A 15,573-nucleotide genomic window follows, 5' to 3' on the forward strand; every position below is an offset into this window, starting at 1 on the left:
CACATTCTTTGTTCAACTTCTCTTATAAAGACGCAGGTCACAGCACTGCATAAGCACTTGAGTAGTTCGAAGATGTTATCCAGCTTCTGACCTCTAGGGTGGAGGTGGCAGCTCTGCAAAAAAAAAATAATTTTGCTTGCAAAGTCATTTGAAGTAAGTCTGACAGTCTAAGTTGTTCCAGTCCTATCCCTTATCTTTTTTTCTTTGAAACCACGTCTTGTAAACATGAAATATATAGCCTGTAATCTGTGTCAGACGACCTCAAGATCCTTCCCCAAAAAAACTTAAGAGACTGATTCACAGATGTACTGGAACACAGGACTCCTATTGCAATCTGGTGCCTTGATATCTCTGAGAATCCGGGACATAGTCCAAAAAACCAAAAACTCGAAAAGAAGTATTATCAGCCTTGCAGCAGTCAGAGGCTCGAAAGTGGCAGAAAAAGCAGAGCATGAGTTATAAAAGGTGCTTCACTCTCCAAGCAGTTAAATTAAATAGAGTACATCAAGATGCATCACACATACACGCAGAAGATTATAAAAAGGCCCAGTCCGAACGCAGTAACAGCAACCTGATAAGACTTCCATCATGACACCTTTTCTCAGCAGCCAAAAGCATAGGAACAAATGAAAAAAAACAATCCAAACCTCATTTTCTTTCAAACTCTGTATTTCCCACAGACAACAGAGCCTCATATTTTAGTTCAATCCTCTGTACAACAAGTATCTGTCTTTTTTTTTTTTTTCCCTTCCCTCCAAACTACAGACTTGCAGATCCTGGTGGATGAGAAGTGAGTGTACATGCAAGTGGGCTGAAAGCAGTTTAAGAGTGTTAAAATATATATATAGAAAAAAATAGAACAAGTAGGGTTATATGCATCACTATCTGTGGGGCAATAAAACCAACAGAAAATACAAAGTGTAAGACAAAGCACACCCACCAAGGAAAGTGACAAAAAAAAAATCCCAAACCTATGAAGAAGCAAATAAAGGGAAAGGAAAGTAGGATAAAACACATTAAAAGGACAGGAAAAGATTGATGTGAATGAAAAATTGGAAAATGTTGTGTTAAAACTTAATACATTTTACCCCAGCTTTTTAAGGAAATTAGTCTGATGCAGGAAGTGTTTGGGGGGGTGTCCTCCACTTGGAAACTGGCTGCATGAATTCAATCAAATTTGACAGAAGTGTGGAGGTCTCAAAAGATAATTACATAAGAAAATGCTAAGTTCATGAAATCAAGATGCTATGAGCGTCCTGACCGAGAGAAAGGCTGCAAGGCTGCAGTATGCACTAAGACCTTATTAGACATTAGATGATCCATGAAAGGATGGGACTATAAATGTTTCAAACAGGTAAAAAAAAAAAAAAAAAAAACCACACAAAAAAACCCACACACACATTAGAGCCTACAATCATCCGTGAGATTTAGAAAAAAGAAAAAAAAAATAAAAAGAGTAAGAAGTCAGGCTTCTACTGCTTTGTCTTTTACCTGGGAAAAAAAAGGAAGACGTGGTAATACGTGGTACGGTATTCACCATCGGGAGTAGTAACAAACAAATGCCAAAAGCCCCTTTTTACCCTCCTTTGGAGAAATCAAAGCAAGAAAGGCAGAGTGACTGTGAGGAAAAACAGCAGTGGAAAAGCTGGATGGAAAGCCAAGCCAAGTAACCCTGATCACTTCCACCCACTACTCCAGTCTGCCTTCAGAACCAGCAGCACCCAACGCATAACATAACAGGTTTTCTGGAACTCGATTAAAACAGGACATACTTACAGCATACAATAATCAATGAGAAGACCTTTTTTGAAAGCTGTATCACTCTTTTGATTTGTTTTATACTGATCAATCCCATGCTGAATTCACAAATATTCAGTTAACAGTCACTATGTGTTAACATTATCTCAACACAAATGGTGAGCAATAATTCCTCAGCTTTTTCAATAAAATCAGATTTTAGATATATTAGGTATATTAGCCATTTACACTTGTAACACATAGTCAAGTCAGTATTTCATATTCAAAAACGTCATCTGCATGCTTGCTAAAAATTTATCTTTGCTACGATTCAAGCAAAGACAAACTTCAGATGGTGTTCCACTGAATGCCTTCTTGCGTGCTTGCTTATACACTAGCCTGACGGTACCAGAAAGGACTGATTTAAACCAGTAAGTGATTTTTCTAGATTCTACAATGACAGCATCTAGAATCCCAGATGACTGAATTTTACTGGCAAGCAATCTAGGATGCTTGGACATGACGCAGCTGAACATACTTAAACAAACTACCAAAGCTTTGTCAACCAAACATTTCGGATTCGAGAATAACAAAGCGAAATTACTTTGATCATGTTCAACACAATTCTCTGGATAAAATACCACAGACTGGTTGCACAAATAGATCTTGAAACATTTCACTTGTCAGGAAGCGCACCTTTCAACTTCAGACAACACCCAGCGTCTGCATGCCAAGAAAAAAAAAAAAAAAAAAAAGAACGCAGTCATATGGAATCAGTTAACAATTACCGGCAATAAATCGACCGCAGTGGAAGATCCATATTTGATATTAACTGGCAATGATTTATGTGAAGCATCATATAGCTTTCCTTACTTATAGATTCATCATCCACATATTTAAAAGCAAGCTCATTACCATATGAGATGCTAGTAAAAGGTAGGCTATTTCAGCTGTTGGAGACGCAAACAAAAGAAGGGTCTTGGTGTTGAAAATGTGGGACTTCTACACAAAATCCTGATTATAGCATAAAAGAAGAGGCACGTTTGTTTTTAATAAGAGAGATCCAAATGCAGCACCTTGCTCCAGTCCAGGAACACTTTCTATTTGTCCTTACGTTTATTCTGTCAGCATTTTTAAAAGAATCCAAGTTAAGTCTTCTCTAGCTAAGGTACTGGTTTAAAAGCCTGACTGCCGAAACGGGTGGAAATCGCACCAGAGCATTTAATCCGGTTACATGCCGCTGTGTCACAATTAGATGTCACTGTACGTTCGCTTCAATCCTGAAAGCACACGCAGGACGAGAGGAAGCCGGGGCAGTGCCCGGCTCCAGGTGCGGGCAATGCATTTGCCCAGCACGAACGCCGGCCCTCCCAGCTCTCCCGGCTCGTTCCCTCCACGCGTGGAGGAGACAGGGCAGAGAAAGGCGTTTTGCCGGTTGGGAGAAGTTGGAACCCTACGTGCTCCTGCCTGCTCCCGGCCAGCCGAGAGAGATCTTCCCGGCCAAGCCTAACAATGGGAGCAGTGTTCCCCGCCGGGCAGATCTCGGCGTCCGCCGGATCGAATCCCCCTTCGCCAAACCGCCCGCCCGCCCGCCTGCCCCCACCTCTCCCCTTCCCGAGCCCCCGTCACCCCAACGGGGAGAGGGGAGGGGAGACCGGAGGCCGCCGCTCGCACCTGGCGGCGGTTGACGTCACCCCTCACCCGCCGACCCCGGCCCCGCACGGCCCCACCTTTCCCGCCGGCCGATCCCGCCGCCTCGCCGGGTTACGGGCACCACGGGGCGGGCGGCGAGGAGAAGGAAAAGGAACGCGCCGCGCTCCGGCACAACACGCCCCCTCCTCCTCCTCCTGCCCCTGATCGCGGGGGAAAGCGGCTCCGCGGCGGCCGCCCCCCCCTCCCTCCCGCCCGCCACCGCCCCCCGCACGGACAAAGGGGCGGGAGCCAACACCTGGCGGGGGCCGGTGCCTTTGTGGGGAAGGGGAGCGGGGGCCGGGCCCGGGGGGCCGCGAGGGATAGAAGGGTGCGGGGCACTTACTGGCCGGCCGGGCTGCCGTGCGCTGCCTCCCCTCGCCTCGCACCTCCGCGCCGCTCAGCCTCAGCCCCTCCCTCCGCCTCCGCGCTGCCCCCGCGGTCGTTGGGGCGCTGGAACTTCAAACGGCGCCCGCCATGCCGCGCGCGCGCGCGCGCGCCGCGGCCGGCACAGGCGGCTCCCGGGGCGGCGACGGCGGCGATGGGGGGGGGAGGGAAGGGGGGCGGAGGGGGAGGTGGAAGGCGGCGGCGGGAGCGCGTGCGGCCCCGGCGGCGGCGCGGAGCTTCCCCCGAAGGCTTCACAATAGGCACAGGACAGCGCGCGCGTGTGTGTGTGTCTGTGTGTCCGTGCGGGAGGCGGGGCCTCTCCCGGCGCGCCGAGGCGGCGGGGGGCGGGCGAGCTGTTTACCCGGCGGCCGGACCTGGCCCCCCCGCCTGATGCTCCGGCTGCTCCAAGCCCTGCCGCCGCCGCCGCCACCTCCCCCCCCGCTCCAACCCGGAGACGTGAGGGAGGTGAGCCCGCCTCGCCCCACTCCACCCCGCGGGCGGCAGGTGGTACGGTCCAGCCCGCCGGCTCCCTCTCCCCAGCACGGGCGGGGCGGGGCCCGCCATCGTGACGTAAGCAAAGCCGGCTGCTGGCGGCCAATCAGTGGGAGTGGGCGGGGCTCTCTGGGGTGCTGCCCGGGCCGAAGGAGCCGGGGATGAGCGCCGGGGTCGGGGTCACGGCAGACCCGGCGGTACCAGTCTGCCTCCCACCCCCGGAGACGTGGCGAAAGCCCTTTATGTGCAGGAGGAGGCGGGCGCCCAGGAGCTATAGCGCCCATCGCCTGTGGAACGTTCCCCCCCCGCGCCGCAAGGTGAGGGGGGGACCGAGCCGCCGGGTGCGGACGAGCGGTGAGGCTGGCGCCCCCGTCATCGGCCAGCGCGGGTTCCGCGGGCGGCGGGAAGTTCCCCCGCCCGCTCGTCTCCCCGGCAGGAGCGGCGCGATGAAGCTGCTCTGCCCGGGCGGCAGCAGCCACGGCACCCGGGCCGCCGGCTGACCCCCATGCTCTGCCCGGGTCGCGTTGCATGCTGGAGCTTGTAGTTCCGCCCCGGAGTCCTGAAAGGTTAAGCACCAACAGCAAGAAAGGGAAATGATCCCCGCTCAAAATGCCTGTATATCCTACAGAAGACCATAATTTATCCTTTAAAGCGTATTTTCCGTTTTAATGAGCTACAGTTGCACGTGCAGCCCCACCCCACTGGTCCTGCGGGGGAAGGGACGCCGCGAGCTCGGCGGAGCTGCCAGGACCTGTTCCTCCCGTCATCCCTCGCGCCAAGATGTCGGCGGCTATCGCCGCGCTCGCCTCCTACGGCGGCTCCGACTCAGAGCCCGACTCGGAGCCTGAGGCCGAGGGCGGCTCTCAGCCCGCCGCCGTCCTCGCCAGCCGCGACGCCGTACTGCACCTCCGGCCGCCGACCGCCGCCCCCCCGGCCCTGGCTGTCGACGCGGCCCCGGAAGTCGCCGTGAAGGTAGGCGACTCTCCGCCACCTCCGGGACCGGGCCCCGCGGCGCCCTCCCGCCGCTGCAGCCGCACCGTCGGCCTTCGGCGCCGGGGAGAGCCTTGAGGCAGCCCCGGGCCGGGCCGGGGAGCGGGGCGGGAGGGGGGACGTTGCCGTCGCCTGGCCCTACCCTGCCCCGCGGTGTTGGGGCCAGAGCTGGGAAGGGCGGGAGCTCGGCCGGTGGATCCCGCGGTGGCCGTTAAACTTATGAAAGCATTATTGTTTTTTGTCTAAAAACCGTGCCTTGCTTGGGGTTCCTCAGGTGCTCTTAGCTTCTGTTCCCCCGACTTTACGATGCTTCTCTGTTGGTCCGGGCGGTGGAGTGAAATCGGTACTTGGTACGCTGGGTGCAGCTAAGTCCTGTTCTAAAGAACAGCCTGAAAGCTGATCGGTGTTTCTGTTTTTATTCCAGTGTTGCTTGGGAAGCCTTACTTTTCCAAGTTCTGTGTCATATTGGTTCACTTTTGTGATTCCAGAAAGGGAAAGAGGGGGAGGGGATGGTGTTGGCTTGTTTTGGGACTTTAGTATAGGCAACTAATTTCTAATCAGAAGTGGGCATCTCACCATGGTGTCTGTCACTGTAGTATTGTGTTGCCTCTAATTGTTCTGAAAAGTTACCTGCTTTGTGACAAAGAGGTGGATGCAATCTTTCACTTCGTTTTCATTAGTTAATTCATACACTGTCACAACTGACCGTATTTGCATCTGCATGTTGTATATACTGACTAAATGTGCATTTTCTTATCCTCTAGAGTCTTAGAAACATCTCTAACTTCTTGACTTGCAGCCTCTGGTAGGCTGTCATGTACAGGCTTTGAAAGGAGTGTTAGTTGACATCTGTAATATCTTTTGAGTATGAATGACAAGTAGCATGAGTGGCAAGTAGCATTGGCTGTGCTCTTTGCCACTCTTAAGGCTGTAGCAACAGTTTTTTCTGTTTGCCATGCCAGCACAAAGGGTTATGCAGTTGCTTGGTGGCTGACATGAGAGAACTGATTTGAATTAAAAAAAAATATATATATATATTTCTAGTGGAGTTATTTGTCCTTGGATCCACTCCTCAATCTGATTTGCAGTGCAGCTGCACAAATGCTGTGCCGGCATGGTTAAATGCCCAGTGCCAGAGTAGGAACAAGCAGCTGGAGGAGTTAGGTGTCAGCAGGATGTTCTGTTCAAAGCTGTTTGCCAGGCTGTGCTCGCTGGTACATCTAGGACTGTCTCTGCCGCAGGCATTCTGCTAACCAAGATAGAATGGAAGCAAGGTTTCTGAGTACCAAGATGTTTCATTAAAATATTGTCTGTAATTTTTACTTGAGATCACAGATAAGATGTGTATAAATTAAAAGATAACGTCTTCAAGCTGAGGCTTTCTGAATACACAGCATACTGGATCTTCTTTTAGCACCACAATCTTCTTTAAGGAGTAACAGATTATTTCCTTGTAGAGTGAGATCGTGCCTTCTTTTCAGACTTTTACAGTTCAAGAAAGATGTGCCGGTCTCATAGACAACATGCTGTCAACGCTTTCCCTGTCTGAAAGTGATAGCGGACCACCAAACTGCAGTAAAAGCTTGCCAGTCACCCCCCTCAGGAATTTATCCTGATTCTTTAGAATTAGAAAACCTTTAATGAACAAATGTAAAAGACATAATTTGAGTGTAGGTCACAAGATTATTTAAGTACAGTGTTGGAAAAACAGCAAGCTGAATAAGGAGGAAAGCAGAGTTACAGTTCATTAGTATCACTTCACATGTGCAAATGTTGTTTTGACATGAATAAGGGTCAAGTACTCTTAGGTGCATGGGTATGTATTACACAAAGGAACAGGAATGGATAAGGAAAGATGATGGTAAGAAGGGAGGCTAGAAGGGTTGATCATATGATAAATATAAACGACAGCTGCACAATTTGTAAGTGAGAATGTAGATCTCAAGTGGTTGGTGCTCTGCACACTAGTTCTAATCATTGTACCTGTTTCTGGTTCAGAATTTCAGCCCGTTAACTTGCACAGGCGTTAGACTTATGTATACATAGAAGAGAAATAAGTTTCTTGCTCTCTCTATTAGTCAGGCATAATTGTTAGCGCACTCAGCCACAGCATTTGTGGTTTTTTTTGTTGTTACTTGAATGTGCAGATGAAATATAGCCCAAAGATGTTTCTCCAAGATGTATTTCTTTATTCTACAAAAATGTACTGAGCCCTTGCACAAAGTACATCATACATGTATGTGATCATATTGATGTGAAAATATTTTTTCTATAACTGAAAACCATACTGACAATTCATAACTGTGTTTTAAAAGTTAAGGGAGTGGCTTTTATTATACCCTCTTCTTATAGTCTGCATGTTATAATAGGCCTGTTGCTGATCTTGATGTTAAATTACTCCTAATAAATATCACTGAGTTATAATTATTGATTACTTCAATCCAGTGATACTTCCAATTTAACTAATTTTAAATTGGAAAGCCGACTAGTTGAAAGCACATGTTACTACTACTATTTTGAGTACCACTAAAGAGCTGAAAATGTTACAGAAAATAAGGGAAGGCAACAGAGGAAGAAAGTATGCATTTCTGGTCCCTTCATCCAGAAGAGGATACATTAGAACTGCAGAAAGTTCGGAGATGGGCAGTGGGACTGAACAAAGGTACTGCTTCTGTAGGAGGAATTACTGAGGAGGCCAAAACTGAAGAAGAGATGACCGAGGTGAAAAGTATGACAGAGACCTATAAAATCATTAAGTAGCTTGAAGAGAGGGTTGAATACTCCCTGGCTCTTCCAATACAGGAACTATAAGCTAATCAGTAGGAGCTGGGTTCAAAACAAACACAAGGATGTGGTCCTTCATGCAACTTGTAGTAGGGCTATTCCTATGCCAGGGCGCATTGTGTATGCCAGAAGTGTACGCTGTTACAAGGAGAGTCTGGACAAGTATTTGGACGAGATCCACTGAAGGAAGGGATGCCAGTAAAATACACAGATTTCTTCTAGCTCACAAAGTCTTCTGACCTGAAGACTCTGGGGAGAGTGCAGAAGTATTATTGTGTACACTTGCCCTGTTCTTATTCTCCCCTAGGTGCCAAGTTATTGTAAGGCTGATGTTTTCTTTTGTGAGGAGAGTGGATAGATTAATCAAGATATTTTCTTACTCAAAATACATCATAAGGTAGCCGGTAAGCATGACAGTGTTGTTGATAGTTTGTTGTTCCACAAAGGGAAGGGAATCCACTTGCCAGTGATCCAGAGGAAGCGGGGCTTACCTCCCTCCTGTATAGGAACACCAGTGCTTCCTGCTGCTAGTCAGGCCTCGCACAGATGGATGCTCTTGTTGTCTCTTGCTCCAGTCTACTTTAAGGAGAAATATTGCCCACCTGAAGTAAGGCCTTAGGCCTTTCTGCTCTGTAAGAGCATCTTGCTGCAGGATGGGTAGCTCCGGGACAGTTGTGTTGACTCTGGTTATTGTGGGGTGTGAACCTATTGAGAACTTGAGGCACTAGATATGACTCAGCCATAGAGACCTCATCCCCAGCGTGGCAGTGCCCGTAATACTGGGCTAGGCAAGCTCTTCATCTTCTGTTGTCTTAAAGCAATTAGTTTTGTGAACTTGAATTCTTAAGCATTTATGGTTAACACAGTGATGGGAAACCCAGAATATGTTTAACTAACGGGAGCCTGATGATCTAGAACTCCTTTGCTGTTAGAGATCCAGAAACTGGCTAAGTAAGGTGTGTTTGTTAGTGGTAGCTTTTAGGTGTGGAGTGAATTATGTTAATTAAGAATGTAACTTGAACAAGTCAAATACAGAAGCTTGGCCCTTAACGCCAGTGCCTTATGATTTTTTTTGTGAAATGTTTTAATAATGCTGGCTGTGATTTGGAAACGGAGACCAGGATGCGTTTCAAGTCCTGTAACATAGATATTTCCTTTTTTTCACTCTAAATGTCTTATTTTAGGGTTCTGCCTAAGTTACAGTACGCTAGACATTGCCAAAAACAATTATAATTCCTTTTCCTGCAGCTTCTACTGATATGAAGAAATCTCCGTATGATTGCTCACATTCACATTGCTCATTCACTTGCTTCGCTAGTGAATTCAAAATGCTAAAGGAAACTCGGGAAATTGCACATTCTGTGAAGAAATCATTTTCACAGGAAATGTTGCAGCTGCAAGCTTTGCTTTTGGTGAGAACCTTTGCTGTTTGATGTCCATCAGTTCAGGGTGAGACTTGGATGGGAGCAGATTTTACAATATTTATCTACAGTGTCTCATGCACTGGTTTTGAGGAGAGGATACTCAACTGGGTTGAAATCAACTAGGCTGGCCTGGCCCAATACAGGAGCTGGAGGGTTTGTATCGTTTTTAATGTGGGAAGGGGTTGGAAGTCTCGGATCTGTTTTTCTGTTTAATCTAGTTTACCTTTGGCACTATGCAGGTGTCCAGAAAAATACTACTTCAGGGGAAGAAGTAGATTTCGGTCACATTTCTTAATGTTCTTTGAAACCTAATCCCTGCCCAGCTACGGAGAGGAAAGATACCAAGTCAGTGTGTGACCATTCTGTACCAATGATGAATATTAGTGATTGAGGAGTGTTATTTGTTAGGAATGTTTTCGCTTCTTTTCATATGGTGGGTTTTCCTGCTTTCTTTGATACAAAGTGTCTTGTACGGAATAGATGTGCAGATCCCCATCACGCAAGGTGCTGGGAATCTAGCCTAGTTCAACAAAACTGTTAAACATGTGCTTTTCTTGCTGGTTAATTCCTACTCCATTGAAGTTAGTGAGATGGACGTTTACTGTTAAGAGTATGTGAATGGGTAGAATGACTAAAAGCTGGTAACAACCAAATCTTAATGTTGGGACTTGACTGTAAATGCTATTCATCTCTTGGTAATAAATCTAAAAATCTTTGGAATGAGATCATGCTGTGTATTTGATAGCCCAAGTGGTTTATGCAAGAATAGGTAAGTGCTTAAGCCTCTGCGGCTCATGGGATGGGGTCTTAATTTACCACATTTTAATTTAATGAATAATTAAAACTAATTAAATCTTATGCAAAGCAGGCTGCCCTATTTGGCTGGTTAGTAATGGATTTACCTGGGGAGAAGGGAACATTGTAGGTTTATTATCTAAAATGTCCAGAAAAAAAAAAAAAACAACATATAGACATCACAAGTCTTTGCTTGCATGACATGAAACTGGAAAACTCTGACCTTTTCTTTGTTCTAACAAACTTCATGTGTAGACAGACACTTGAGATTTAAGTGTCAAATTCTGCTTCTAAAGGCATAAATTACTCTTATTAAACTTACAGGTAGCTACATATTAGCACAGTGGGGGTTATAGAATTTGGCTGAAATTTAAAAATATTGTGGATTAAAAGGATTGTGAGTTACCTTAACATAACATTATATTCTTTCTAAGGAACAGAATCAGCATCCAGTGTTGCAGTCCATGCTGCAGCTTATTTCTTTTATTTACGGTTTTCCGTCGATGCCCATTACAGGGATTTGGCCTATGTTTAATTCAAAGATGTTTTTGTCTTCTTTTATATGTATGCAAGACTTCTAGCAAGCTTTTTCAGATTTTTTTTTTTTAATTATTGAACTATTTTGTATTCTATAAGTCAAGTACTTTTCATAAACAGTAACAGTTTTGTTTTATTGCATTCAGGTAGGGTTTTTCCAAAGAAAAACAGGTCTGTGGCATGTTTAAGGAATCTGTAAGAAGAAAAACTAATACAGTTTACTGTATTGATAGTCTAAAATCCCTTCTATTTCCTGTGCTTTTTCCTATGCTGACTTTTAACTGGCCAAAGTGCCTTCATCGTAAGACTAAAGGAGGACACCTTTAGTCTAGGTAGAAGCTAGACATTCTGTGATCTCTAGGGAGTTATAATGAAGCACTTGCTTATCTACTCATTGCATGGAAAGCATCTTTCTGTCTGAAGACAGATTTTTAGGAAATTCTAATTCTCCAGAGTAGAGCCCTGAGTGCCATTCCCCTATGATAGTGTCACGCTGTGTTGTAGGGTGAAACACAACACACAATAGGCAAAAGGAGAGCATGTAAGTATCAAAGAATTTTCTTAGCTAAGCAAATCATATCCGAACTGTAAATCGACCTGGTACTGCAAGTAAATAGAAATCACATCTAAAAAACAAACAAAGCAAAAAACCCAATCAACATACCGGGTAATTCAGTGATAAGACATCATCTGCTGCTCTTTTGCCTTGTGTCGAGAGTGATACCTGTCTTTCTGAATGGGAAGAGACATAGAGTAATACTTAGCCCCTCATTAAATTCACAGATTTGCCCCCTCTTTCAGCCTAGCTACTGGTAGTTTTCCATCCCACAGAACCACTTGTGTCGCACTTGGGACATAAGCTACACGACAAATTGCTCATTCTAAGCTTTTAGATAAATCAAGACATGCCATGTGTGACCAAAGGAAAAAACCTACAGCACAGCAGAGGGATGTGATCCTTTAGATCGCCTTATCTCAGTCACAGCTCTGCCAGATTGCTTCTCTTGTGATCCCTTCCCTGTTTGCTGTAGCCATGGCAAAGGCATCTAGCATGCATGCGGCTAAGTTGTGTCGGTTGTTGCCCACATAAGGGGACAGAATCATGAGACCTGTAAGTTTACATTTTTCGCTTTCTGGGTCTTAGAAAGATGAGTCGTGCTGAAACGATCTTCTGGTGATGCATGCAATTGTAACCAGCGATCTTCACCATGTGCAGAGGTTGCTGATGAGTTCTTTCCTCTCTCAAAAAAAAAAAAAAAAAAAAAAAAAACCCAAAAATCAAAATGCCAATTTGTGAGATGATTGATGGTCTGGGTTAATATTTCTCATGTTTCTGCTACCTACCAGAGCCTCGTACTGCTATACAAAATGGTATTTATTGCATATTGACCAAAGGATGATTTGTCTGCTGCAATTCAAACTTTTTCCGTAGACTAACATTTCGGAATATGGTGTGTCAATATGTTATTTTCCTATCAAGATTTCAATTATTTAGAATACTGAGAAGTTGAAGTGGGAAGTTGGGACACGTTCAAATTGTTACATAGTTTAAATCAAAATGGCATAATGAGAAGATAACCATTATATGCTTCAGCAGCATATTAACAGATTGTCATTTGATGCCCAAATATGTGAAAGCATGAATAAGGCTGGAGGTCTTGGGGAGTGTAGCTCTGATAAATGTAATGTGTGCTTCAATTTCAAGGCTCAGTGGCTTTCACACAGAAAGACAATGCCTGTGGTGGTCTAGGAGCTAACATATTGTGTGGCTTCCAAGTGACTCAGCACTATTCCACCAGCCGCAGAGCAGAACCAGAATTGCTATAATCGCCCAGCAGAGGATCAGCTTTCATGGCGCAATCTGTTTCTTTTCTCCGTTACTGAGTGGCATGTAATAGGACTTAACAGGGAGAAAAGAGGAAGAAAAATAGCAAGCTGAAAAATTCTTGGAATTTTTGTAGAACTGGATTTTCCTCACTTTTGCCGTTTAAAGAGCAGGAAAAAAACCCCTGTGTTGTGGTTTCAAATAAGCTGATAGCTGTTTAAGTGTCACTGACAGTTGATCAGATAAATTTTGCCGTATTATCAATTATATTAATTTTTATTTTCTCAAATTATAATGTTGGTGGATAAGGCTTGAAGTCTAGCTGGCAGAGCAAGCTGTATGATGTGTCTTGAAAAAGTTGTCTGTGGAAAATGTCCTCAGGTCACGGTGCTGTGAGAGGAAGTGTAAGTGCATAGGTAATACAGGCTAGGAAGCGGTTTTGGTGTGGTCGTATGCTATCTGAGGATGAGAGGAAGGGGGTTTGTTTTGGTTGCTGAATGACTGGATTAGGCCTGCTGTGCTGTTCCCAGGCAAGTTCATAGTGTAGGAAAGTCAGGGCTGTGAATGTACCGGTAGCTGTTGTCATCCATGCCCAGTGAATTGGAAAGGTCATGTGATGAGAGAAAGGAGGTCAGGCCAAGAATTGACAGTGCTAAGGGCTCAAGCAAGAGCAGTGCAATGGCTGGACCTGCCTCTTAAAATAGTTGGTACACGGTGAGAGTAAAGCTTTTTCGTTGGATTTAACAATCAGACAATGGTCTTAGTAGAAAAACAATTAATGGGATTGCAGATGTCATTCTCTTTTTTTTTGTTAAAAAAACCACACCTTATTTTCTGAGGTTGAGGGTTTTTTTGGAACGGTTTTAACCAAATATAATTAAGTAACAAACCAAAGATCTTTAGGTACTGTTTTTCTTTTCTGTGTTCTAGAAAACCAGGATTTAAAACCTTTTAAGTCTTGCATGCCTAAACAAATTTGTTTGTAATTGACCTCCTTTTGCACTGGGGAGAAAAAAAGCTTCTGGGCACAGCATGTCAGAGAATAGCTAACAGTGTTAAGTAAGTGAAGAACGTGCTATTTTGTTCTTTCAAGATACTATAGTAGAAAGCAAGATTGAGTTTGTTTGAGGTAATTTTTTATTAAAGAAGTGACTGCTAAAATTCGATCCTCTATTGTGCCACTTCCTTCTGTAAGTTGCAAATGCTTTTGGATCCTGTAAGCACTGATTGTGAAGATAGCTTTTTCACTATGATGACTAGGGATATTATCAGTATCCTAGCACATTGTAAATCCCTTTCAAATGCATTTATTCTAGAATAAAGATGCAGGAAGCAATACCAGTAGTCATACCACAAAATAACAGTCTCCTTCATTAACTGAGCCCATAACTGGGGGCAGGAGGGAGGTAGTGTCAGTTTAGGATCAGCGTAAATGAGCCCTTGTAGAGCTCTGTGAAACCAGCTCTTTTTTAGCACTGCCCCCAATCAGCCTTCTGTGCCCCTCTGAGTTTTTGCCTTTGAGTTGGTTGAGAAGTTATTCTTCTTGGTTAGCCTCTCTTTCTTGTCCCTTTGTCTATTGAGTTAAATTTTTGTCACAACAGGCTTGGAAATGCATTTAAATACTGAAGCTGAGTTACATTTATACCTTTTGTTGAAAACCTGCAGATAAGGGATCACTGGATTCTCTGAAACTCACTGTTGCTCTGATGGCTAATATTTTTTCCCAGCTATCTTTCAAAACATTTACTTAAGACTTCTGCCTTCTACCTTTTCTAGAAATGTAATTTTCGCAGTTTTATATTGAATTGTTGACTGTTTTAATTGGCTTTTCTTTACAAGGTCTGTTTTTCAAATATTCTCAAAAAAAAAAAAAAGAGCTTGCCTCCAGTCTTGCTACTGTTTTTAAAATGTGTGCATGTCATGAAAGTCTTTGTTTTAAAAAAAAAATGTAATAATACACATGCAAAATTCTACGTTTATCTTAGACTGAATTTCTCAGTAAGGGCCTGACATTGGATTTACAATCAATATTTTTTTTAAAATAGAAACTTTGACCCAGCTACTTTTCGCCTTTTCTAAGTGCTAAAAGTGTCAACTTGATGTATAGCCTTAATTTGGTCTGAAATGAGGTAATGTCATATATTTAAAAGTCTATATGTAAAAAATTGTTTATTAATATGTCTGTTTTATTTCAGGAAGATGTGGAAACAGGAGTCCACCTTGATCCTGCTATCAAAGAAGTCCAATACAATCCCACGTACGATACCATGTTTGCACCTGAGGTAAGAAACAATATTGACCTTTAGAGCAGAAATGCCTTTGGCTTACAGGGTAGAGGTTCTATAAATCTCCTGTGAAATTCTTGTAAGATATATCTTCTCTGGATACTTGCTGTGTTTTGGAATCTAGGGTGGGCAAATTGAAAAAAGATTCTACACAGGTACCTTGGTTTAACCCCAGCTGGGAACTAAGCCCCACACAGCTACTTGCTCGCTCCCTCCAGTGGGACAAGGGAGAGAATCGGAAGAGTAAAAGTGAGAAAACTCGCAAGTTGAAATAAAAACAGTTTAATAGGCAAACCAAAAGCCACTCTTGCAAGCAAAGCAAATGGAGGAATTCATTCACTACTTCCCATACACGGGCAGGTGCTCGGCCATCTCCAGGAAAGCATTCGTCATGCGTAACAGTTACTTGGGAAGACAAACGCCATCACTCCAAACATCCTCCCCCACTTCCTCCTTCTTTGCCCAGTTTATATGCTGAGCATGACATCATATGGTATGGGATATCCCTTTGGTCAGTTGGGGTCAGCTGTCCCAGCTGTGTCCCCTCCCAACTTCTTGTGCACCCCCAGCCCACTCACTGGTGGGGTGGTGTGAGAGGCAGAAAAGGCCTTGGCTCTGGTAAGCCCTG

General features: G+C 44.7%; 2 protein-coding genes across 4 annotated transcripts in view; one reads left to right on the plus strand and one right to left on the minus strand.

The window, feature by feature from the left end:
• WASF1 (WASP family member 1) overlaps positions 1-3,925 on the minus strand; it is a 100,407-nt gene extending 96,482 nt beyond the window's left edge. Inside the window, exon 1 of one of the 3 annotated variants that reach the window (XM_086744163.1) lies at positions 3,773-3,925. The gene's annotated coding sequence lies outside the window, so the exon portion shown is untranslated. Of the gene's footprint in view, positions 1-2,341; positions 2,359-3,467; positions 3,551-3,772 lie in introns of those variants that run through there. The other 2 variants (XM_086744166.1, XM_086744168.1) reach the window with 2 other exon arrangements.
• Positions 3,926-4,938: 1,013 nt separating this feature from the next.
• The window catches only part of CDC40 (cell division cycle 40), a 42,359-nt gene continuing 31,724 nt past the window's right edge, over positions 4,939-15,573 (plus strand). The window contains exons 1-2 of the mRNA XM_086745521.1: positions 4,939-5,277; positions 14,856-14,942. Coding sequence (XP_086601647.1) covers positions 5,086-5,277; positions 14,856-14,942 — 279 coding nt within the window. The 5' untranslated portion in view covers positions 4,939-5,085. The remainder of the gene's footprint in view (positions 5,278-14,855; positions 14,943-15,573) is intronic.

This window comes from Chlamydotis macqueenii, chromosome 3, assembly GCF_036417535.1.
Source record: "Chlamydotis macqueenii isolate bChlMac1 chromosome 3, bChlMac1.mat, whole genome shotgun sequence".
Lineage (NCBI taxonomy): Eukaryota > Metazoa > Chordata > Aves > Otidiformes > Otididae > Chlamydotis > Chlamydotis macqueenii.